The sequence below is a fragment of the Danio rerio genome, chromosome 24, assembly GCF_052040795.2.
Source record: "Danio rerio strain M-AB ecotype USA chromosome 24, GRCz13ab, whole genome shotgun sequence".
Taxonomy (NCBI): Eukaryota; Metazoa; Chordata; class Actinopteri; order Cypriniformes; family Danionidae; genus Danio; species Danio rerio.
Window position 1 is genome coordinate 16,102,442 of NC_141044.1, and position 25,059 is coordinate 16,127,500.

At 36.1% G+C, this 25,059-nt stretch overlaps 1 protein-coding gene and 1 long non-coding RNA gene across 9 annotated transcripts in view; one reads left to right on the forward strand and one right to left on the reverse strand.

Annotated features, from left to right (window-relative positions):
• Positions 1 to 25,059, forward strand: part of ncoa2 (nuclear receptor coactivator 2) — a 216,080-nt gene that overhangs the window by 132,007 nt on the left and 59,014 nt on the right. For all 8 annotated transcript variants that reach the window (XM_087308936.1, XM_087308938.1, XM_087308940.1 and 5 more), the window contains 4 exon segments: positions 7,338 to 7,439; positions 11,115 to 11,255; positions 13,431 to 13,578; positions 22,368 to 23,616. In XM_087308936.1, the coding sequence (XP_087165062.1) occupies positions 7,338 to 7,439; positions 11,115 to 11,255; positions 13,431 to 13,578; positions 22,368 to 23,616 (1,640 nt within the window).
• On the reverse strand, positions 1,664 to 7,502 carry LOC147837995 (uncharacterized). Its single transcript, XR_015524843.1, has 3 exons — positions 6,312 to 7,502; positions 4,948 to 6,269; positions 1,664 to 4,713 (listed from the first exon to the last, which is right to left on the reverse strand). It is a non-coding gene; the product is annotated as an uncharacterized LOC147837995 (long non-coding RNA).

A 25,059-nucleotide genomic window follows, 5' to 3' on the forward strand; every position in this document is an offset into this window, starting at 1 on the left:
CCGTTAAAGTAGAGCCAAATATGTTAATAGTCATAAATTATGGCTAATAACAATTAATGGCTAATAATCTCTAATTAACATTAGAGATACAGTACAAACATTGATCTATAATACATAAGCAATTACAAGCTGCGCGTGATTACAAATTATAAGAAACAATTAAACACATATTTTGCAAACTAAAGAAAACGAGGAAACAATTTTAATTACACTTACATGTTATGATCTAGAGGAAGAAGAAACTGGTCCATATGAACTGTATCAGTTACTGACATAGTCCCTGTCAAAGTCTAACAAAGTCCCATACGTAATAGTCTCTGCTGCTCCTTTTTTTAATAGCAAACGACTGGCAAATCCCGCATTGCAGCGTATTGGGTCAAAAATCTGAAAAATCACAGTAACAAAGGTTGGCTATACTGTGGTGTTGTTGTGAAAATTAACTTTAACCCTAAATTCCCCACAGCCGAATCTCCATCTGTCAGTGATCATCATCTGTTCGCGTCATGATCAGATCCCCTGTGCTCCTAGTGTCCGAAGGGAAAGCGCGTTCACATTTTACCACATCTGGAACTACATATTTGGTGAAAAGATCAGAACCCAACTCGATTTGTTTATTCGACTTAAGAGTTGACTATTTCGCTAAAGAATCAAAAGTTTTAAACATGGTGAACTTTTAGATTTAAACCTCAGCTGGATGTTTCATCCACTTAGTGCTGTGTTACCAATGTATAGAAGGTCATTTTCAAAAACACATAATAGGGGCTCTTTAAAACAAGTCTTAAGTCTTTAAGGCTCATTTTTATCATTTCAAATAGGTGTTTTCTGTTTTTGAAATGTCATTTATTTTTGTGATGCAACATTGTTTTCAACCTGATTACTCTAGGCTTTAGAAATTATCCTAATGTTTTAATTTTTGGCACTCAAGAACCATTTCTCATTGTTATCCAAATTGAAATCAGCATTTTTATAGTTAATGTTTTTAGTGAAATCATGTTTTTTCTGGGTTGTTTTGTTAAGTAGAAAGCTCAAAATAATCTAATTTAATTAAACATTTGTGGCTAACTCATTTAAATGTTATTTAGGAAATGTTTTACTGACCTCTGACTTTTCTTGACAAGCACTAACACTGTACAGCTGTCCTTTATGACCTTTGGACTTAAAATATTCTGATTATGTATTCAATTATGATGATGTTAATGTTGGATTTCAAACTGATACTGCCCTTTCTAGATCAAATCTAGGTCCAGGACATACCAGGGTGACAGTCGGCCGTTGGGCTTTGTTGGTATGGCGAGTTGGTTTGGTGTGTTCCACACATCGCCTCTCATCAGGTTAATATTGGAGCTCATTGGCCTTAATTCAGCATGTAGTATTGCTGTTGGCTGAAGAGAGTGATCTAACTGGTTATTCAGCAGCGAATCAGAGCGCAAATTTGACATCGGAAGTAGGGATGCAATGGTTATAAATTTTGGTTGCGCAATTAAAGTCTTAGAAATAATCACGGTTTCACAGTTCTCAAGATTATTACGCATTCATTACTTTTAAAACAATACTAGTTTAGAAAATCACTTGAAAAGTCCTTATATTTTAAAGTGTTATTTATTGCTGCTTAGTAATCAATAAATACAGCACAACGTATTATTAAAAAACAAACAATAGTCCAGTTCTCTAAATTAATGAAAAAACGTTTTTGGCATTTAAACATAAGTAATAATTTTACATCGAAAATAAATGACACAACAATGAAAAAATAAATACATAAAAATAAGAATTAAAAAATGTATTTGTAACATTATTTGTCTAATTTAAATCTAAGCTACATATTAGCTAAGTATTTCTCTTTTAAAGAGAACAAATGTAGTCAAAGGGTGCTGAACCTCTACATAGTATTACAAATTATTTGGTATTTTCATTTTGTGTTTATTTTTTAAGTAAAAATTCCATTGTATAATCTGTACAAAGTATGAAGCTGACTGGTCAGTTCTTGTCACCTGACTCGCAGTGCGTTTGCGGCATTCTTTCAACTAGGCACACATGGACACGCGTCTCTATTGTAAATAAAGATCTTATATGCACAAAAGACGTGATATGTGAACGGCCTCCGCCATACAGCAGTTAATCCAGTGTGTAAACTAGAGTACAGTTGGCATAATTTTGTTTAGCTGCAGCAGTTTTGTTCTGTATAGAAACGCGGTGTTGAAAACCCTTTACAATTACTTAAACGTGACGAATTAAAGCGTGATTAATAGTGAAATTGGTTAATCGTTGCATTCCTAATCGGAAGTTTGGTTTCATTTTGTGAAACGGGAAAATAGACTACTGTCCCCCACCAAGCAGAAAGACATGTTCACTTGCACAGGTATTGAACGTGGCTTTCGTCCTTTGGTGTTTTCATGTACAGCTTTTTGGTCCAGAAACGATCCAACGCAGTTGGATTTTGTTGGTGCTAATGGTTTTTCTTCGACTTGATGTGTTCCAGCCCTAATACTGATACTATAGTTTTTGGGACTCATCACTACCGATATCTGCATTTACATTGCATTTTAAATTTTGAACAAATATCTGTTAGAGAAACCAAAGAAATATCAAGCATGTTAGTTGCCTTAATTAATTTTAGAAAACTATATCTATAGTCTTTTTAACACTTAATTAACACTCTTGCATGCGTTCACATGATCGCATTAGTGTGATTAGCCTTGGCTGGTCCCTGAAGCATACGATCACACCAGTGTGATTAAAATGTCGGGAGTGCGCGTCATCAACTACTAAAATTCAAATCTGACGATTTCACTTTACTAGTTGTACTTCTACTTTTTTTGTGTGTTTGCCATCATATTTTATCTTTAATTAAATGCCTTAGAGCACATTAATGCTATTCCATTGCAGAGGCATAAGAAATGAGATTCATATTAATAGGGTTGCATTTATGTATTTTAGGCATACATATTATAAGTAACTGTAATCACATTACATAAAAATGAAAAGTGGAAAATTAATTTAATTAAGTAACTATTTACTTTGTAAATATTTATACCCAACACTGACTACAGCATTGAAATGAGCATCAATTCTTTTCTTTCAGACAGTTTTGGAAAAGTTTTCCATCCACCTCAAAGGTGTGAGGACGACTCCCAAGAGTCCAGAGTCTCTAAGCTTTGGTCACTTTACTAATATAGAAGCAAGTGTCAGTGTTGACAGTCTGTCATGTCACGTGTGAGATATGAGTCTTCCAGTGCCTGAAAAACAAGCCCAGAAAGCAACAGCAGCTCTTGTGGAACATGCATTCACATCCCGCCCAGAGAAATGTTTCAGTCTGTGATTCATTTGCTCTTTTCCTCCTCCTCCTCCTCTTCCACCTCTCGGAGTCACCCAGAGTTCAGGGTGCATTTGAGACCCACTTCTCCACTGGATCATGTTGGCTTTGGTTTTGGCCCTGGCTGAGGTTTTAGAGAGTGTGTGTAACAGAGAGATGAGAGATGTTTAATGTTGCTCTTCCCCTTTCTCTCTCTCTCTCTCTCTCTCTCTCTCTCTCTCTCTCTCTCTCTCTCTCTCTCTCTCTCTCTCTCTCTCTCTCTCTCACACACATACACACACAATGTTTAATTTTTGCTGGGCACTGTTGGTGTGTTGAGTGATGGAGCGTCTCTCTTTATGGCCCGTGTGTGCCAGCTGCTCTATTAGCCAGCCAGTTCACCCTGGCGCTGGAGACGGACAGGAGGAATGTGTATGTACAGAGGGTTTATTAGAGACTGCGAAGCTGGGTTTTCGTGTAGTTTGGACTGAAGACCACCCAAGGGCTTCTGCAACATACGCTGTGCGTTGTGCATGTAATGTAAAAGCCTGTTCACTTTAACTCTGATGTAAACAAAAGGACCTGTATCTCCGGCGCTAGTAAAACTAAAGACATAAGGAATGCGTGATGGTGTGATTCAGGAGTTTATGACTTAATGAATCATCCAAAAAGATTTGTAAACATGGAAGTCACAGCTTTATGTCATTCTAACTGAATGAACTCTTTGAATCAGTCATAGAGATTTCTGAATCAGTGTTTGCTTGCTTGAAGAACTACAAGTTAACTTTTGGTGATTTCCTTGTTGAAGTTTGGATGTTTGGGGACAGTTTGGCTCATGTTGTAGATGAAGCTGCAGTATTTCACTTTGTTTTGGTTAGCAAGCTTGTACATTACCAGACAGTGTACAAAACCATGTCTTTATCTTAGCCTGATTCACAGTGGCCATATTTATATGGACATCAGTTATTGAATAGTTTTACTTAATCTGAATAAGACAGTAATATGATTAAGGTGTTTACATGAGTTGCTTTTTGAATGCCTGTTTTGCATGTTATAGCACATAATTCGATTAACGTCATTGTGTCTCAACGCTATCCATATTTCCTCTGGAGTGTCATGTAATTTCAGGTGTTTCATTTTTAATTTCTTGACTTTAACTACAGTTTGTCACTTCCGCTTTTTTATTCGGAAACATTTTATGCATGACCCTTTTGACAAACATGATAATGGATGGAGTATGAACTGCTGGAAGAGTGTTGTTTTAAAAGAATTTGAGACCGCACGCTGTATGGTCCTTTGCTGACTCAGTAGGTGCAGAGAATAGTGTCAAACAGCCTTATGTGTATAAACTGTCCTGTTGCAAGATCTGACAAAGTCCTACACAATGATAATAGTTTGATTAAGTTTTTTACTGCACTGCACTTCAACAATATTCCACATGTCCTAATTCGATTTCTATTTAGTTTGATTATTCAATTCAATTCAATTCAGCTTTATTTGTATAGCGCTTTTACAATGTAGATTGTGTCAAAGCAGCTTCACATAAATGGTCATAGTAACTGGAACAGTGTGGTTCAGGTTTTAGTGTTTATGTTTAGTTCAGTTCAGTTTAGCTCAGTTCAGTGTGATTTAATCATTACTGAGAGTTCAAACACTGAAGAGCGAATTCATGACCTCAATTGGATTAAATTAATTAAAAATGCCTGTTTACATGGTAGTCTCTTAATTTTAGAGTATTGTCTTAATTGTATTAAAATACGGACTATTGCTATCCATGTAAACGTACTCTTTGGTAAGTAATAATCTTTAATGTAGTATAGTAATTAGGGTTGTGCCGAAAGACGATGCCATCGTCTATCGCCAATGGCAGACAAACTTCACGATGCTGATCTGGCATCGCGATCCATTGCCCCTCCCCACATTTATATTGATATATAACTTATTATTTGCATGTAATTTTAATAGCAATAACGGTCTTTTCATGAGCTGAGTTGAATGTGATGTATAGCTGCCACTTGCACCGCTGACAGCATCTTGAGGATTAAATGAAGGATTATACAGCACCTCTCATGCTTAAAATGTTTATTAGATTCAGTGGCAAACGCTGTTACCTGCAAACCCTGTCCAACAGACTATATAGTGAATGGCTTTAGTCATTTTCATAGCAAACTTGAAACCATGGAAGTCTTTTATCCACTTTTGGAAAAGTGTAAATGGTGGATTACCATTCAGCACATGATCACTAATAAGATGTGCTATTATTAGTAACTGTAGGTAAATCTGTCAGTGTTTTTTTCATTCTCTCATCTTCAGCACTTCACGTTTTCGAGGTTGAAGCTCCTGTCATCTGAAGGCAGAAGGCATTGACTGAGTGATTGACAGCTGATATTAACCAATCATTCACATTCAGTTCTAGAATAGTGAGCCAATAAGAAGAGCACAAAGGCGGGGCAAGCATTGCGTGCATTTTTATTTTAGCAAGTTCACATAACTGTTTATCTGTTCCTGAACGCTGCGTTTGTAGGTGCAAAGATGCATTCTGCATAAATGTCTCCTAAATCCGTGCACGAGGTGAGGATTTTGCAATGAAAACAATGAGAATGTATGCACTACAGTGAACTCCAACCAAACTCTTGTGTCCTTCAGCTGAGGGAAAAGCCATTTGAACAACACAGATCACTGTGCCTATTCATGCCAGAGTCGTGCATAAAAAAAAATTAAAAAAAGATTGACAAATGGTCATTTGTTTGTAGCTTTATTTATTTATGGTTTGTTATGGGTAAAGCAAAGACCATGTGGGTCAGGTAGTAAAACTGTAAGCTACAATTAATTCATTCATTATGAATTAATTGATATTTAACTGTCACCCAACGCCTACGAAGACTATGTAATGAAGCAATTTAATGTTATAAAGACCAAAAAAATAACATCTGTGACACGACTACTTTTAAAATCATGCAGTCTGAACTCGACATAACTGATTTTTTCTATTTTTAATAAATATAAAATTTAAGAAAACAAAAGTAAATAAAACGTTGTTTTTGACCATAAATAATGTCCACATTCAGTCATTGCTGAATAAAAAAAGTATTCATTTCTTATTTCTACTAATTTATTTTCTGATATGGCTGATCATGTGTGCATCAGAAACGATGCTGTTGGAGATATTATGATGTTTTTGTGGGTGGATGAGGGATGACTTTCTAACTCGGTCTCAATGGGAGCAGCGCAGCAGGTTCAGCCTCCACAATGACACACAAATGAAAGGTCACATTCCATCATATCAGCCGCTCCACCTCCTTCACCCCACACACACATACAAACTGCCTCATCATTCATCAGCTCCATTAACAACCCTTTAAAGCAAGACACTGCAGGTGAAATTATCTAATAGTTATGACCTTACCTCCACAGTTGACTGATTAGGGAATTACAAAAAAATTAATAAATGTATTGCTGGTATTTTAAAATAATATGTTTAATATAGAAGTGAGGCATTGTTTCATTAATTATGATTTGTGAAAATGATTATAATGTTTTTTATCATGAAAAATAAAATCATAAAATAACATAAAAATAACAGAATTGTAATTATAATATTTTGTGTAGAATAAGATGTTGTATATAAGAAGGCCAATTTTGTATGAACACATTTCTCTGTAAAACATATAGGCGTCCTTAGTGTCCCCACCAGTGCCGATATACAGCCATATTGCACTGCTACGAGTGTGATATTGCGTTTATACAACAGTAACTATAGATTTATAGTTCAACGAAGGAGAAAAAAACACTCCATTTGAGAAACAGCCTTTTAAAATATTTGTTACAAATAAAATCTTAAGATATAAACTGTTTGATATTGTTGATATTGGTGTATTTTGCATGTTTTTCTCTGTATTAATTTAAAAAAAAATTAGCTTTGAGAAGCTGAAAAATCTGAAAATTTGTGAGTGCATTTCTCTGTCAATAGTGTCTTGCGTCAGTAATCTGCTATCAGTGATGATCTGATGTTTCTCTCTCTCTCTCTCTCTCTCTCTGACTGTAGATTTCCAGTCGTGTCTGATCTGCGTGGCGCGGCGAGTGCCCATGAAAGAGAGACCGATGCTCCCCACGCAGGAGAGCTTCACCACCCGCCAGGACCTCCAAGGTAACCATGCCAACGGCGCCCTTTTCTCTCTCTCTCTCTCTCTCTCTCTCTCTCTCTCTCACCCTCTCTCACTTTTCCTCTGCATCTGCTCTCTTCAAAGGGTGTTCACTTTATCTCAGTGCAACCCCTCAGTTAAAACTACACTCACTCCTTTTTTGACATTTAATGTGACTAAAGTAAAACAAATATTGAATCAGTCATTTCATGATTAATGGCTTCACAGTTGTATGGAAATGTTAATTTCACTGTATTTAATGTATTTAATATAATAAAATATAGTTTTTTTCTACAAAGATCTAAAAAACACTTATTTTTAGTAGAAAATGTTTTGTATTAGGGTTTTTTTTCCCAAGAAACTTACAGTTTGTCTTGGTCAGATTAAATGTTTTTCTTTGTCTGTGATTGAAACTCAGGGTTATCTCTAACTCAATAAAGTAAATACCTAACTGAACAACAACTAAAATAAAACATTGGTATTGTCTAAAAATAATATAAACATGTATAGAAGCATACAAAAATTCTCTAAAGGACATGTTTCATTTTACAGGAAGATCAGATTATTTTACTCAATCACACAATTAAAAATCAGTTCTGGAGAAATTGAGAGTTGTTCTCATTTCATTTTAGTGCTCAGCATAAATGTGTTCACTGCAGGGTTTCTGCAGGATTCACCAGGTTAAATTTAAGACTTTTTAAGACTATTATGAATGAAATTTTAGACTTGTACAGGGATAAATGGTAAGTTTTTTTTTTTTTTGTTTTTTTTCCCCAATATCCTATTAGAAAATATTTTCACTAGGCCTATCAAAAAAATGTATAAGACGATAATAATAATTTAGTTTGAATATTTTTATGAATTTTTAAATATATCCATTCACAAACCCTTACCAAGAATAGAACAAGACATAACTGTAAATTACTTTACTCTACAATAATAATTTAATAATAAAAACATATAGGTCAGGCCAGTATTCTCAGTAGTAAAAAGAAAAAAAAAACAGAACTTTTTAGCAAATGTTACAGTAAAGAAAGTAATTAAATGATGTTTTTAAATAAAAGGTAAAAGTTTTATTGAGATGGATTGTTGGTGATTGTAAGAGTGCTATGGCTAGGTTGGGTAGCAATACATGAACAAAAAAAAATTAAGACCTGCTAAAAAAAGATTTAATTTCAGAAAATTTCAGTTGACAGTAGACTTTTTAAGGCCTAAAATTTAGCTTTTGAGATTTAAGACATTCTAAGAGTGTTTAAGACCCCGCGGATACCCTGACAACTTTTGAAAATTGATTTTTTTTTTCCATTTCTCAGTAAATATAGGACATATATTTTGGTGCATTTGAACAAAACAGTTTTATTAAATAAATACATTTATTGAAATAATATTTAAGTCACCAAACAGATTTAGAAATTAAAAGATACATTTCAAGATACATTTAAATTCAAGTGAAATATTGCAAAAAATGACAAACTAAATTTCAACTAAATTTGACCATTATTGTAGGTAATTTTGTTAAATAAGCTCCAGATTTGGCTTGATTTTAGTGCTGTCTAAACTTATGTATATGCACAAATATATCATTGAATAGATTAAAGTATGTGTTTGAAAGATAGATTTGTGAGTTTGAGAATTTATTTTTCATAACAAGGGACAGTGTACATCAATCAATGTTCCCCAAGAACATATATATACCCAAATTAGCCGAAAGACTAGTTTTCATTGGTGATCCCTAAGTCAGATATTAAAGGCCATGCCAATAAAACATACAAGTTCAAACTAAAAACAATAGTCAAATAAACAACAACAATATCAAAAAGTGTAGTGTTCCAGTGTTGATTTTTAAGAAGCCATTTCTTTAAATTATATTATATGACTTAAAAGATACACATTCTCTAACAGATTATGGTATCAAATTCAGCTGATGTGGTGCTTTAAAAGAAAAACAAGCTTGACCAAAAGACATTTGTCTAATTGAAATAATACAATCAGCTTTAGCTGCACCCCAAGACTCTCTGTTTTCTAAAGATTTAAACTGGATGACAATAGATAGAAGGAGAGGCTCTAAACAATTCATAGTCTTGTAAAGTGCTGTTTTTCAAACTAAGCAGTGATAAAAACTAAACTGCTTTTTTTAATCTAAAATTTTCAGTGCTTTTTTATGTAATAATTTCCGAGCTTTTAAAACTGTAGATTTTGTGTAAGACCAACTTATCAGGCAATAATTGAAGTGAGAGAGGATTATAGAATTCAAATACTTTGGTATGTATATAGAAGTTCATTATGTTTTTAATAAGAATAAACACGTTTTAAGACTTTTTAAATAATTATTTAGCTTAAATATTGAATATAGTTAAATTTTCTTGTATTTTCCTTTAAAACCACTTGCCTTAAAATCTGCCTCTTGGTTTACACTTTTCTTGTCATGCATTATCAGGTAAGTTAAGTCATTTTACAATGCAACTGCATCTCTGTCTGAATATGAGTATACTAAGTACACTACAGTCTTCTGGACGTCGAGTTTATGCAGTGGGAAGATCAAGAGTTTTTACTATCACATCAAACACACGTTGTCACAAACATACTGATCACGGAAACTCCCAACTCACTGTTTGCTTTAATTTAAAGCAGTCTCAGCCGAGATGAGTCTCCTTATACTTCATCACCGGTTTTGTTTTTTGGTAACCGTTTTTTATATAAACAATGATGTTACTCAACCTTAGGGCTTTATTCTGAATCCTTAACCATAAGCATTAAACTTCTCTTAATCCCAAACCACTTAACTTGCTCTCATTTTGAATTGCAGATTGGTCTTCCGTGTGCTTAAACATTTCTTCGGTTTATTAAAGGGGTAGTTTAAAGTAATGAGTATGTGCTAATCCTCCATTTGTTTCAAACCTCGTTCAATTTCTGTCTTCTATTGAACACAAAAGTAGATATTTTGTATAATGTTAGAAATCAGTAGTTATTGACTTCCTTACGTTATTTTGACAAGATCTGGCTTCCAAATCTTTGCACTTTTCTAGTAGCCACAGTACCACAGTAGCCGAAAAAGAGTCAACCTTTTCATGCAGCACAGTGATATCATCCGAACATGTGGAGAATGTTTCATATCCTACACCTTACTACAGCGATGAATTATTTCAGTTTTAAGAGTCTGAATTTCACCTGAAGACACATCGAGCTCAGTCCATTGATCCCCCACAGCCATATCATGTTCATCCGAGGAGGCGTTAGTTGTTGTAGGCCGCTGTTGCGATAGCTGCACGTTATTGCCTTTAGTTTTCATTTTCGTTGCACTGGATTAGTTTATAATGAACTCAGTTAGAAACAATTATCTGCAGGCACTTTGTATCGAGTTCAAATGTGCATTAATTTAGAAAAAATCGCGAATACTGCAGGACCTCCTAGCAAACGTCCTACTCCATAGCTCAGCTATTGACTTTCAAAGTATGAAGTAAATGGCTTGCAGTTTCCAGCAATACTCAAAATATCTTCGGAATGTGTTCAGCAGAGGAAAGAAAGGTTTGGAAGCATGCGAAAAGTGAGAAAATTAAGAGTAAAATGTGATTATTGGGTGAACTATCCCTTTAAGAAATGTAATCTTGAATATAAAGACAACATGTAATAAAATAGACAAACCAAACTGTTTAGCTCATTGCCATACTGTGTGTTTGTAGGTAAAATCACGTCTCTGGACACAAGTCTGTTACGAGCGTCTATGAAGCCAGGCTGGGAAGACTTGGTGCGGAGATGCATTCAGCGTTTTCATCTTCAGAACGATGGAGACATTTCCTTCGCCAAACGACATCAGCAAGAAGGTACAGATCTCGAGCCGTGTCCTGGGTAGTAAAGACTGCCATGTTGGTCATTTTAATTTATAAAAGTAGCTACTGTTTATATAAATGTATACACTATATTAGATAATAGGGGTGTAACTTACACATATTTATACAGAAAATGTTTGATGTAGGTTTTTCAGTTTGTTATGCACGTGTACACCTATACAGATGTAGGCAAAATTGTTAGCCCTACTGGAGACTTTTTATTCTTTTCCTGATTACCAGATTTGTTCAAGATCTTATTTGATAAATAGAATAGTTTTGATTACTAATTTCTAAAAACTAATTTATTTTTTCTTTGCCATGATGACCCTAATGTTTTACTAGTTGTTTTGCACAATACTAATTTACCACTTAAAGTGCTATTTAAAGGCTCTATGCTAATAAGGTTAACTAGGCAAGTTATTGGAAAAATCAGTGGTTCGTTCTCTAGCCAATTGAAAAATAGACATTTTTAACGGGGCTAATAATGTTGACCTTAGGGGGTTTTACTTTTTAAATTGTATTTATTTTTATCCAAACTAAAAGAAAAGTATTAAGAAAATAATATGAATATAATATGAAATACTGTGAAAAAAATGTTCTTGTTCTGTTAAACATTGCTTGGGAAATATTTGAAAATGTATAATTATTTTAATTAATCATGCTAATAATTTTGTCTTCAGCTCTGCAGCGCTGCTTTTACCACTACATGTGTGGAATTTAATTTGAGACTTCTGTTTTAACAAGTTTCATCTTTCAAATTTTGTCCCATCTCATCAGGAAATTAAAGCAATAAATGCTGTCTTGATGTTCTGGTTATGCCAAAAAGAAAACTAAATGTTTCATATAATCTCCCAATTAGTGTTTCAGTCGTGGAAAGACATCAACATCAAACATATTTCTGAACATAACAGTTTTAATAACTCATTTCTAATAACTGAATCATTTTATCTTTGCCATGATGACAGTGAATAATATTTGACTAGATATTTTTGAAGACACTTCTATACAGCCGAAAGTGACATTTAAAGGCTTAACTAGGTTAATTAGGTTAACTAGGCAGGTTAGGGTATTAGGCAAGTTATTGTATAATGATGGTTTGTTCTGTAGACTATCCAAAAAATATATAGCTTAAATGGGGCTAATAATTTTGACTTTAAAATGGGCTTTAAAAATTTAAAAAATGCTTTTATTCTAGATGAAATAAAACAAACACTTTCTCTAGTGATTTGCATGCACTTGCTATGCGTCTATATTTGAAATAATGAATGTGAGCATATGATAGTAACGTGTGTGATTATTGAAGTGCTTCTGATATCCGATTCTATCAGAAATGGACAAACGGCAGAGTGAAGCACGAAAAAAAAAAAAAAAAAAACATTAGTATAATTTGGCAGTGGAGACACAAGCCTGATAAAAGTGACCCATAACGAACTGTACTGTACCACTCAGTGGAAACGAGGCATAATGAGCAATTAATCAGGCTATGGTTTACAACATTGACAGAGAAAATAAAATTTGCACTTAATTGAACTAACAGGCCCATAATTTGTTTAGTAAACCACTGATTTGTGTGTAGTTTTCCCAAGTTGTGTTCCAATTTTACTTTAAAACCAATTTACTGTCATTGTTGTGTAATATTACACCCGTTACCAACTATGTGAGGAAACAAAAAGTATTAAATAATCTCAGAGAACAGTAATTTGGTTTTAATGTGTTAATAGAGTTTATAAATAAAAGAATAATTCATCTGTAAAACATGCAGTACTAGAAAAGTTCATTTCACATGGCTTTATAATGTCTTATTGATTATCTAGTCCAGACATGTTTGAGAAAATGACTGGATCTGAATGGGACCAAATAAAGCTGTACTGATCGTTTTCTGTTTGTTTCAGTATTACTTAAATGAAAAGTTCATCCACAAATGTCATACTTTACTCATCTTTCATTTGTTCCAAACCTTTATTCCTTTTCATCTTGTTCTGTTGGAAACAAGAGAAGATAATTTGAAGAATGTTGGAAAGTGACCATTGACTTGCATGATGTTTTATTTATTCTCACTATGCATGTCAGCCATTTGCAACATTTAATGTCGATTTTGCGTATGCATTCATCAGCACGAATGTTTTGGTCTTGCACTCATCAGTCATCTGGGTGTGTTGTTTTTTGCAGTGATAAGGCACGGGCAGGCGTTCAGTCCCATCTACCGGTTCTCCCTGTCAGACGGGACCATCGTCTCTGCTCACACCAAGAGCAAACTGGTTCGCTCATCCTCTACCAACGAGCCACAGCTCTACATGTCCCTGCACATCTTACAGAGGTACCAGAGGTCTATGCAGACAACACTGCACTTTCAGCTGTCGTGTTTCCATTTTGTTCTCTGAATCAGTGCTTTTACTGTAATATATAAACAGTGGTGTAATTCAGAGCTACCCGCATGATTATGTGTTGCTGTCATTTATGATCATCTCCTGTGGAAAGCCATTATAGCATTTATTTTTTTAAACCATACTGTTAATGTACGTTTGATCAAAATTATTAGGATGAGTGTACATAGTGCTTTCAAAAATACAATCAGTTACAGTGCATTTTTCCAAAAATGGATTCAATTCATTTATTTACTCAAAATTCTGCACAAAATAACCAATACTGACCATGTGAAAAAATATTTTTTGAAATTGTTGCAAATGTATTTAAAATTAAAAACTTGAAAAATCACATGTACACAAGTACAGACAGCCTGTGAAGCTCTAAATTGAGCTCAGGTACATTGTGTTTCCACTGATCATTCTTGAGATGTTTCTGCAGCTTAATTTGAGCTCAGCTGTTGTAAATTCAGTTGATTGGACATGATTTGAATAGGCATACACCTGTCTATATAAGGTCCCAGGGTTGACAGTGCATGTCAAAGCACAAACCAAGCATGAAGACAAAGGAATTGTCTGTAGACCTCCTAGACAGGATTGTCTTGAGGCACAATGCTGGAGAAGGTTGCAGAAAGAATTCTGCTGCTCTAGTTCCAATGAGCACAGTGACTTCCATCATTTGTAGGTGAAAGATGTTTGGAACCACCAGGACCCTTCCTAGAGCTGGCCGGCCATCTAAGCTGAGTGATCGGGGGCGAAGGGCCTTAGTCAGGGAGGTGTTCAATAACCCGATGGTCACTCTGTCTGAGCTCCAGCATTCTTCTGTGGAGAGAGGAGAACCTTACAGAAGGACAACCATATGTGCAGCAATCCACCAATCAGGCCTGTATAGTAGAGTGGTCACACGGAAGCCACTCCCCACCTGGAATTTGCCAAAAGGCTTTTGAAGGGTTCTCATACCTTAAGAAACAAAATTCTCTGGTCTGATGAGACTAAAATTAAACTCTTTGGAGTGAATGCCAGGCGTTACGTTTGGAGAAAACCAGGCACCGCTCATCACCAGGCTAATACCCTCCCTACAGTGAAGCATGGTGGTGGCAGCATCATGCTGTGGGGATCATTTTCTGCAGCAAGAACTGGAAGACTAGTCAGGACAAAGGGAAGGATGAATGCAGCAATGTACAGAGACATCCTAAATGAAAACCTGTTTCCCCGAGTGCTCTTGACCTCAGACTGGGGCGACAGTTCATCTTCCAGCAGGACAATGACCCAAACCACTCAGCCAAAATATCAATGGAGTGGCCTCACATTAAGTCTGTAAATGTCCTTGAGTGGCCCACCCATAGCCCAAACCTAAATCCTTCTCAACACCTCTGGAGAGATCTGAAGATGGCTGTACGCTGTCGCTTCTCATCCAATCTAATACAGCTTGAGAGGTACAGCAAAGAGGAATGGGCAAAAATTCCTAAACACCGGTGTGCCAAGCTTGTGGCATCATATTCAAGACTTGAGGCTGTAATTGCTGCCAAAGTTGCAACAACAAAGTATTGAGCAAAGGTTGTGAACACTTATGTACATGTGATTTTTCGGGTTTTTTATTTTTTTTATAAATTTGCAACAATTTAAAAAAATATTTTTTTCACATTGTCATTATGGTGTATTGTGTAGATAATTTTGGGGAAATACATTAATTTAATCCATTTTGGAATAAGGCTGTAACATAAAAAAATGCAGAAAATGTGAAGCGCTATGAATACTTTCTGGATTCACTGTATAATAAGTAAAATAGTTACTCAGTAGTTAAATAAGTAGTTACATTGTAACAAAATATACCTTAAAATACAATGTAACTGATAGTATAACAAATGTATTTGATTATAGTACTTACTTAAAATATATTATTATAGTAATATATCATATAATTATGACAAGACTAGTTATGACTACATTTTACTCGTTATATAATAAAGTTTACTAGCAATAATTACAATTGCCCAATTACTAGTACCTAATGAATAACTACTAATATAAACTTAATAGGCTATACTTACTATCTAATGAATATGTACCAGTATCTAATACAAACAAATATTTAATGAAGGCTTGTTAGTAGCATTAGACAGTAGTGCTGTAATAATTACTAGTCTTAGACTTAATATTATTTGGTATAGATATCAAAAACTGAATAACTACCAGTATACACAATGATAAACTACTCACAACTGGAATGCATACAAGTATTCAGCACTGAGTAGTTAATATCTCAGTGACAGCTCGCCATAAAATTATTATTTTTAACTTGTCACTATTAATTAAAAAAAAACATACTAATAATTATTTATTAAGATCTAGTATCTATATTAATAACTACTAACATCTATTTGATATGCATTTGTTTCACACGAATACATGCTATGAATATGCACTAGTAGTAAATGACTAAGTACGAGCATCTGTTTCATAGTGGTTAGTATCTAATGAATGGGTGTCTAATAAGAAGTAGTATGCAATGGAATATGCACTACAACCATAACAATAAGCACTAGTAGCTAATGAATAAGTACATGTACTAAATGGAAAAGCTGCTAGTTGAATGAACAATAGATACTAGTACAGTCATGGATTAAATGTTGAACCGGCTTGCCACAGACTCCTCAGCGTTTCCTGTTTGATTCAGCGCCGTGTGTGAGCAGTCAGTGGAAACACACGCTTTCTAGTTCTGACAAGCCCGGTTAATGACCATAGACTGAAATCTCAGTGTCATGTAAGAACATCCGAGCGTGTTTTCCCAGAGGCCGATGCTGGTCTCTAAACATTCCTTCAGAACCAAGAATAACACGACTCCCTTGACTCCCACTGCTGCATATTGGCAAACAAGTCTTTTCACCCATGATAGTTCCTCACTATCTGATTGCTGGTTTAATTAAGTCTAGAGTAATTGAAAATGAGTGGCTAAAACTTTAAAGGGACAGTTCAACAAAAAAAAAAATAATAAAAGTATTGTGATTATCTGCTTACCCGCACATTGTACAAAATCTGTATATCCTGCATTATTATTATACATCCCAAATTCAGATTTTATTATATTCATGCTAGATTTAAAAATATAAAAAAATACATATATTACAGTTTGACCTTTAAAGTCCAGACCAATCAAATTCAATCCAGTCATTCCAGTCTAATCCAAATGGAAGCATTTATATGCAGAAATATAAAGTGTGCCAAGAAAATATCTTCCACACCATTACACCACCACCAGCCTGAATCATTGATACAAGGGAGGATGGATCCATGCTTTCATGTTGTTGAGGCCAAATTCTGACCCTACCATACAAATGTCGCAGCAGAAATCGAGACTCATCAGACCAGGCAACGTTTTTCCAATCTTTTATTATCTAGTTTAATGAGCCTGTGCAAATTGTAGCCTCGGTTTCCTGATCTTAGCTGACAGGAGTTGGACCAGGTGTGGTCTTCTGCTGCTGTAGCTCACCCATCTCAAGGTTCAATGTGTTGTGCATTCAGAGATGCTCTTCTGCATAACTCTGTTGTAACGAGTGATTAAATGAGTTACTGTTGCCTTTCTATTAGCTCGAACCAGGTTGGCCATTCTCCTCTGACCTCTGGCATCAACAAGGCATTTGCACCCACAGAACTGCCGCTCACTGGATATTTTCTCTTTTTCGACTATTCTCTATAAACCCTAAACATGGTTGTCTATGAAAATCCCAGTTTCTGAAATACTCTGATAGGCCCGTCTGGCACCAACAACCCTGCCACGTTCACAGTCACTTAAATCACCTTTCTTGCCTATTCTGATATTCGGTTTTAACTGCAGCAGATCACCTAGACACTGTCTACATGCCTAAATGCATTGCGTTGCTGCCATGCTTATTCGAAGTATGCGTTAACGAGCAGTTGTACCTGATGGTGAAATGGCCAGTGAGTGTACATTAAAATACTACTTCTAATAATAATGGTAGTAAAATGTAGTTATTTTTCTTTCTATGCCCCTAAAATTCAAATTTATATAATAATAATAATAATAATAATAATAATAATAATAATAATAATAATCATAAGTTAAATCAAAGAGATACATTTTATTCTTATCCTTAATTTCTGTTTATGCATATCGTCAAACGTATCCTTTTTCCGGGGTGTCTGTGGGGTCTTAAAAAGTCTTAAATGGCTGAAATCAAGAAAATCAATTGTGTCTTAAATAGTTTTAAACAGGTCTTCATTTTCCTCTGTCCAGGTAAAGCTACCCAATCGGGCCGATGTCCATCCAGTCACAATCTATCTCAGTAAAACTGTTTGGGTCACACTTTATTTTGATGGTCTGTTTGTTGAATTTAAGTTACATTGCATCCACAGCCAACTTATTCTAGATTATAAGTAGACTGTTAGGTTAAGGTTAGGGTTGTGGTAAGGGTTAGTATAAGTTGACATGCACTTGCAAAGTTTCTTATAGTCAGTTTAATGTCTGTTGAAGGAGCAGCATCACCAGATAATAATCAGACAGTCTACTAATACTTAAATGAGAAGTAATTGGCATGTAATTGCCAAAAATGTGCAATAGGGACCCTCAAAATAAAGTCTTACCACTTTTTATATTTAAGTTTAATTTTGAGTTTTTTAAAGCAATTTTCTTAACATTTTTACAGCAAATTGTCCAAATAAAATTTCCTAATAAAAACAAACAAAAACATATACCTTATACCCTATATAAATACACATTACATTACATTACAATATAAATAGGCATGAAACTTAAGGATTTATAAAAGAAACACGTTAGGTTGAATAGAGGTTCTAAGATATATGTTTTTAATTATTTATATAATTGTGTCCGCAATAAATATACTTTCAACAATTTTAAACTAGTCATTTAAAAAAATAAATAAATAAAATAAATAAATATATATATATATATATATATATATATATATATATATATATATATATATATATATATATATATATATATATATATATATATATATATATATATATATATATGTATATATGTTGTGTATATTTGTGTATTAAAAACTATTTTATTCATTCATTCATTTCTTGGGTGAATGAACCGCCTATATTATTTTATATATTATTATATTTGTGTATAATAATTAGTATTTAGCCCTGTATAATTCTAAAGTTTCATTCATAATGGCCTTAAAGGGTCTTAAAATGTCTTTTAACTTGATAAAACTTGCAGAAATCCTGTTTTTCTGTTCCTTTACTGTGCCTATTATGGTCAAACTTGTATTTAATGTACAATTTGTGCTACTAGCAGACCAATTACTGAGACTATTAGCTTAATAAAGGGCTAATATTCCATTTATTAATAATTTACGAGGTATTGGCCAGGATTAGTGATTAGGGATGTAAAATACTTTAAGTACTTATAAACAGTTAAAGCTTAACTTAAAAATAGGCAAGTAATAATCCAGTAGATAATAGTGTGAATCTTAACTTAAATTATTTATAATAATAATAACAATATTATTATTATTAATAATAATATTTATTATTATTATTATTATTAATAATAATAATAATAATAATAATAATAATAATAATAATAATATTAATAGTATTGTGCACTTTCACATCGAATGAAATCGTTTGGAGTGTGTGGCTTAGTAAAAGCTAAGACCCGCAGCAGGCAGTTGTGAACACAGTTTCATATGCATCTCTCCGGTTTGCTTTCTGAGACAATAAGAGCAGTGTTAGGCTGGGCTGTCGAGCACAGATCAACATTAAACCCAGAGTGAGCTCACATCAGGGGGGCTGCTCTCTTAAAGCACCGCATCTCAAGCACAATAACACACACTCACTACAGCCTGACCATTGATTCATCCCGCACTCTCCCAACAAAGCCATCTCTATGCATTTATCAGCTCTCAGACAGTGTTTTTTAGTACGTAGCTTGCTAAAAGCCGTATACCCCGAGGTGATTTTTACATTAGAGGGGGTTGATCTGACATGCACAGCCATTCTCTTTCTCTTTCCTGGGATGAGCGCTGCTGTTTTTCTTTGATAACCATTCGTTCCCCTCTTTTAACCTTCTCTTCTAAAACATACTTGAGTTAATTAAGCCATTCCTGAAATTCCGCTTAAGCTCTTTTCTCGGATTCCTTGTTCGGAGCGCGAAGAGAACCGTTTCCTGTCTGCGAGATTAATTTAACAAATGACTGCACCGGATTAATGTAATGAAATAGCTTAAATAGAATTTACGTGGAAATCAATATTAATTCTTTGGATCGCTATTAAAACTCCATTGTCGACAATGGCACGTGCCAAACTGGTGATGCCGGCGTGCCCTGTCTGAACTAAACAGGCATTGTTTTCTGTTTCTGTTTTTATAAGTGCCTTTTCCTCTTGCATTTGTTTTCTACTTCTAATTTTATGTCTCTCTTTTGTAAAGTGATTAAATAAGTGTTGGGATTAGTCACCAAGGCATTGTTATGTGGTTGTATACATATTTGGGTGTTGTACCCTGGGTGGTTCACAGGTGATTTCTTAATGAGCCCTTTGAGTCATTCTTCCAGAGTATGTGTAAATTGTGTATGGCGCGGTATGTATCTAATTTTAATAATCACTATCAGGGGTGTTGCTAGACATAAAGCTGGGGCACAGGCCCCCTCAACTTGGTTTTCTGTACGCGTGCATCAGTTTGTCTTTGATTAAACTACATAAGCTTTCAAAAGCACTGATTCAATAGCGATGTCTATATCCTAGGATTACCACTCTTAAGTATTACACTTAAATATAAAGTAAATTGTAACTCAAAGCTTTTACTGGGACTAGCCAAGTTTTGCTCTGGCACGTGCCCCAGTTAATGGGGTCTAGCGACGCACCTGCTCACATATAATGGTATATTTAGGCCCAATCTCAATTCTACCCATTAGTCCTTTCCCTTACCCCTAGTTGTATGCGTTCATGTGAAGGGGTAGGGCTGTCCCAATTCTCTTTAGCTTGAAGGTGTAGGGCTAAGGGGAATGCAAGATAGTCCTCAAAACAGCAATTTTTTTTTTCAGGAGAACAATTTCCCAGAATGCACCATCTACAACTGCAGCATGGCTGCACATAGTAGTTGCACAAATTAGTATTTTTTGTCATTATTACGTATTTTTACAACAAACAAGCATATGTTTGAATATATTAATAACAACATTCGTATTTTACAGTCACGGTTTTTAAAACAAACGCTAAAATAAAAAACTCAATTTTGCTATCTATAATCCCTAAAAATTACTCCCGTATAGCAGTCCCACAACATTCTATCACTAAATGACACTCGAATTCCCTGTCAGAATAGTCTAGTGGCTGGGAATGACCTTTTTACAAAATTCTGCTTTCATGTTAATGTTGTTTTTTGTGTGTTTGCATAGATTAATATGGCCACGGTATAAATGCACAGTATAGTTGTGATCTTATTGCCACATTATATCCTTATGATAACATGATATTGTTGCCTTCTGTGATTTCTTAAGATTAATACCAAAAAATAACACAACTGGTATAACTACAGCAGTCGCTACCGTCTATCGCATATGAAGCGAGAGATCACAATGTCATATGATGACGTGTGCAGGTTCTGTAGTGCTGTCCCATTTCTTAGGGGTACATTTTGAAGCCCTCCCCCTTAACACTCTGTTTCAAGGGCCAAGGGGAAAGAGAAGGGAGATGTGTAGGAGTTTAAAAATAGAATTGGGATTTGGCCTTAAACAGCTAATATTTGTTTTGGGTGTGTATGGAGCGCAATAGTAGCAGGTGTAAAGCCAAATGTAAACGAACACATCCATTCCAAAATACTGGTAAATTCTGACATCATTAACCTGAAATGACCCATAATTCTGCACTTGTATTTGTAAACCTAGAAGGGATCTGGCTTTTGTTGATGGTTTCACTTTTATTTAAAGCTTTAGCATTCATGCACCTGCTTTAATCCAGACATCCAAAATCAGATTTAACCATTTGACTACATTACAAATTCCGCGGATGGATAAGTATTGTGAACAACTTCAATGAAAACATGTGGAGATACACTTTCTCATGTGGAGATACATAAGATGTGTGTGTGCTGACGCTCACTGGAGCACTTCACGTACACATGCATCAAGAACCTAAAGTAGAGCTTGAAGGTAAACAAACAGTGGTTTATCATAAGCATTTTATCGATAATTTTTCCAACACTTGGCATTCAGGAGAAACACTATCTAACTAACACAAGTAGCTAAATGTGTCGAGAAAAATATCCAGAGGCTTTTATTTTCATAAACAGCGTGGATGTGAATTTTTTTTTGAATGTCCTGATTGGCTGGATTAGATTTCTCACGTCAGCGTGTTCTAAACGTGAACATGCTCTTAGCGGCAATTTTCATTCTGCGTTTACACAGAGCAGCAATTCTGGCAAATTGCCAATAATGGTCCAACTTCTCTTTTCGAAAAATTGCCAGAACGAATTTACCTATATTTTCATAAAGGGCCTTTTCACACATGATCCCTTTCCAGAAATGTGTCTGATTTGAGAGAAATTGCCAGATTAAGAAATTTTCCTGAAAGGTCTATATGTGCGAACAAGGCTATTGACTGACCTTTGAGTTAGCAAACACCAATACTTATGAGTTTTTTTTGTTTTTGTTTATAATGCCCTTGTAAACTTGTTAATGATATGCACTAAACTATGTGTCACACTTCCTTTAACTAATCTAGTATTTACTTTTATTTTTAGGGAGCAGCCCGTCTGTGGCATGGCCTCTGATCTTGGAAATGCTCAGACCATGGGAAAACCCATGAACCCCATGAGCTCTCCAAACACAGCGGGTTCCTCGTGCACTCCCCAAGGGCAGGACGCCACCATCAGCAGCAACACATCCACTTTCCCCTCCCCTGGTGCCCAGAAGGAGCCTGGTGCCATGCACCGTTTCGGCTGCCCGGGAACCATGAGCCATTCGGCAACCATGCAAGCGGCCACCCCTCAGGGCAGCGGGTATCCACTGAAGCTGAGCAGCCCGTCTCAGGGTAGTCCGGGCATGCTTTCTCCACGTCACCGAGCCAGTCCTGGAGTAGCAGGATCTCCACGCTTACCCCCGCCACAGTTCTCTCCAGCGGGAAGCCTCCATTCACCTGCCAGCATGTGCACTAGCAGTACTGGTGGCAATGGGGGAGCAGGGGCCAACCATGGTTACACAAGCAGTTCACTTAATGCTCTTCAGGCGCTTAGCGAATGCCATGGCGTAAGCCACGGACAATCCCTGGGATCGCCTGATAGAAAGTTAGGGTCCCCAGCTGCACATTCGGTAGCAGTAAGTCATCACCTAATTAACAAAATGGGCGTAACTGAGTCATTCGGAGAGCAGAACCAATCCGAGCAGGGCAACCCTGGACAGGATGAAGGTATTGATCTGCCAAGAGATGAAAAGGGCAACCTCGGGCAGTTCGGGAACCTGGACGGCAGTGATCCTCAAAGCCGACTGCGCGACAACAAAAGTCACACTAAACTCCTGCAGCTCCTCACCACTAAAACTGAGCCTATCGAGTCCACTTCACCCCCTCCAATGGCCGGTGGAGAACCTGGGTGTAAAGACGGCAGTGCAGGGAATGGTGGCATGGGTTCTCAAGGCGGAAACGGGTCACATGCTACCTCCCTGAAGGAGAAACACAAAATCCTTCACAGACTCCTCCAGAACAGCTCGTCGCCTGTTGATTTGGCCAAACTTACAGCTGAGGCCACAGGGAAAGAACTGTGTCAGGATTCTGCTGGCGGGACGGCCGGTGTGCCCGAGTTGGCCATTAAACAAGAGCCTGTCAGTCCCAAGAAAAAGGACAATGCCTTGCTGCGCTACCTACTGGATAAAGATGACAATGTACTCAAGGGTAAAGGTATTAAAATGGAGCCTGGAGAGATCAAGGAGGAGGGGGGCAAGATGACTGGGATTAAGACCGAGAAAACTGATGGTGGCTACGACCGTGTGGAGCCGGTAAGTGATGTCTCCTACTGCATAAAGAGTCATTAACAGCATGTCGTTTATTTACTGTTTCACCTCTAGCATGCATTGACTTCTAATAAATCTTCCAGCCAGAGTCAATTATTCCTCTTGTACTATAGTTACCACAACTAACAACACTGTTTGGATGTTGAATTTCAAAACGTTTGTCAGTTGTTTGTCCTCAAACTGCTTCTGTTTGTAGGACTAGTATATTAGGCCCCGTTTACACTGTCAGGTCTTGATGCCAATTCCGATTTGTTGCCTTTATCTGATTTGTTTGCCTGTCTGTTTACATGTTGTTTTAATTGTGACCCATATCCTATTCATGCGTTTACACTTGCCATACAATTTACGATGTCGCGCATGCATAAAGGCGGATTCTAGCATCTGTATCATGATGATATGTATAATCCATTTATAAATAATATTGTTTTGTTTGCGTCTAACCATCCACACAAAATATTCTTAATATTTTGTTGCTGTTGTACCATGGATATTTTCTCAAATTGTCATTAAACTTGGAGCTAACAAATTACTAGATAAAATAAAAATTTAATCGGTTGTCATCAGTTAAACAAGCCGAGTCATTGCCAGAAGCGGCCCGGACTCTACACACAGACTCGGGCCAGATATGGGTAACAGGAATCATCAAACAGATGTGCGCGAGCGAGCTGCGGGCTACACTCGGCCCGGATAACACTCGCTGATGCTCGAGCTCGTCCCGATTACTACCTGCCATCTGGGACTAGCCACAATGGAAGAAATTGTCTTGTTTTTAGCTCTGCGAAACAGGGGAAGTGTAGTAAAAGCAGTGAATGGTTCAGTTCATATTTACACCTACGCAGTTTATGTAATGGTATGGCCCATGGTAATGGTATGGTGTGAGTGTGTAGTTGAAGATGTAGCTTTTGCCTGTGTGCGCATTGCTGCGTACTGGTGTTGGAAAGAATAAAGTTGTTCTTTGTGAGGCCGCAGTGCTTGTATTAATAGTGACAAAAAGCAAAAGTTACAACACGAAGTTTGCCCAACTTTAAAATGATTTTGAGGCGGAGGTGGGAAAGGGCCGTCATCGGAGCTTGCACTTATCGTTTATGTGCTGTATGATGTCCTCCACCATTCAGAGGAATGTATGAGTACAAGAGAGGTCTCAGGTCTGGTGGCAGCAAATTGTGGCGATTGACCACTTTCCTCCTCTGTGTTTCCGTTAATGTTGTTTACCGTGTCGGCATCTCCACACATGCTCTTCCTTCTGTCATTAAACCGTGGAGAAGCACCACATTGTTGCAAGTTTAATGATGTACAGAACGAAATGCCTCAATAAATCTGATCTGCCTGTTTACATGACAGTCACATTGTCACATATCCGATCTATATCTGATTTATTTCCACATATGAAGGAGGCCTGAAATTGTTCTCTGAATAGCCAAATGCATG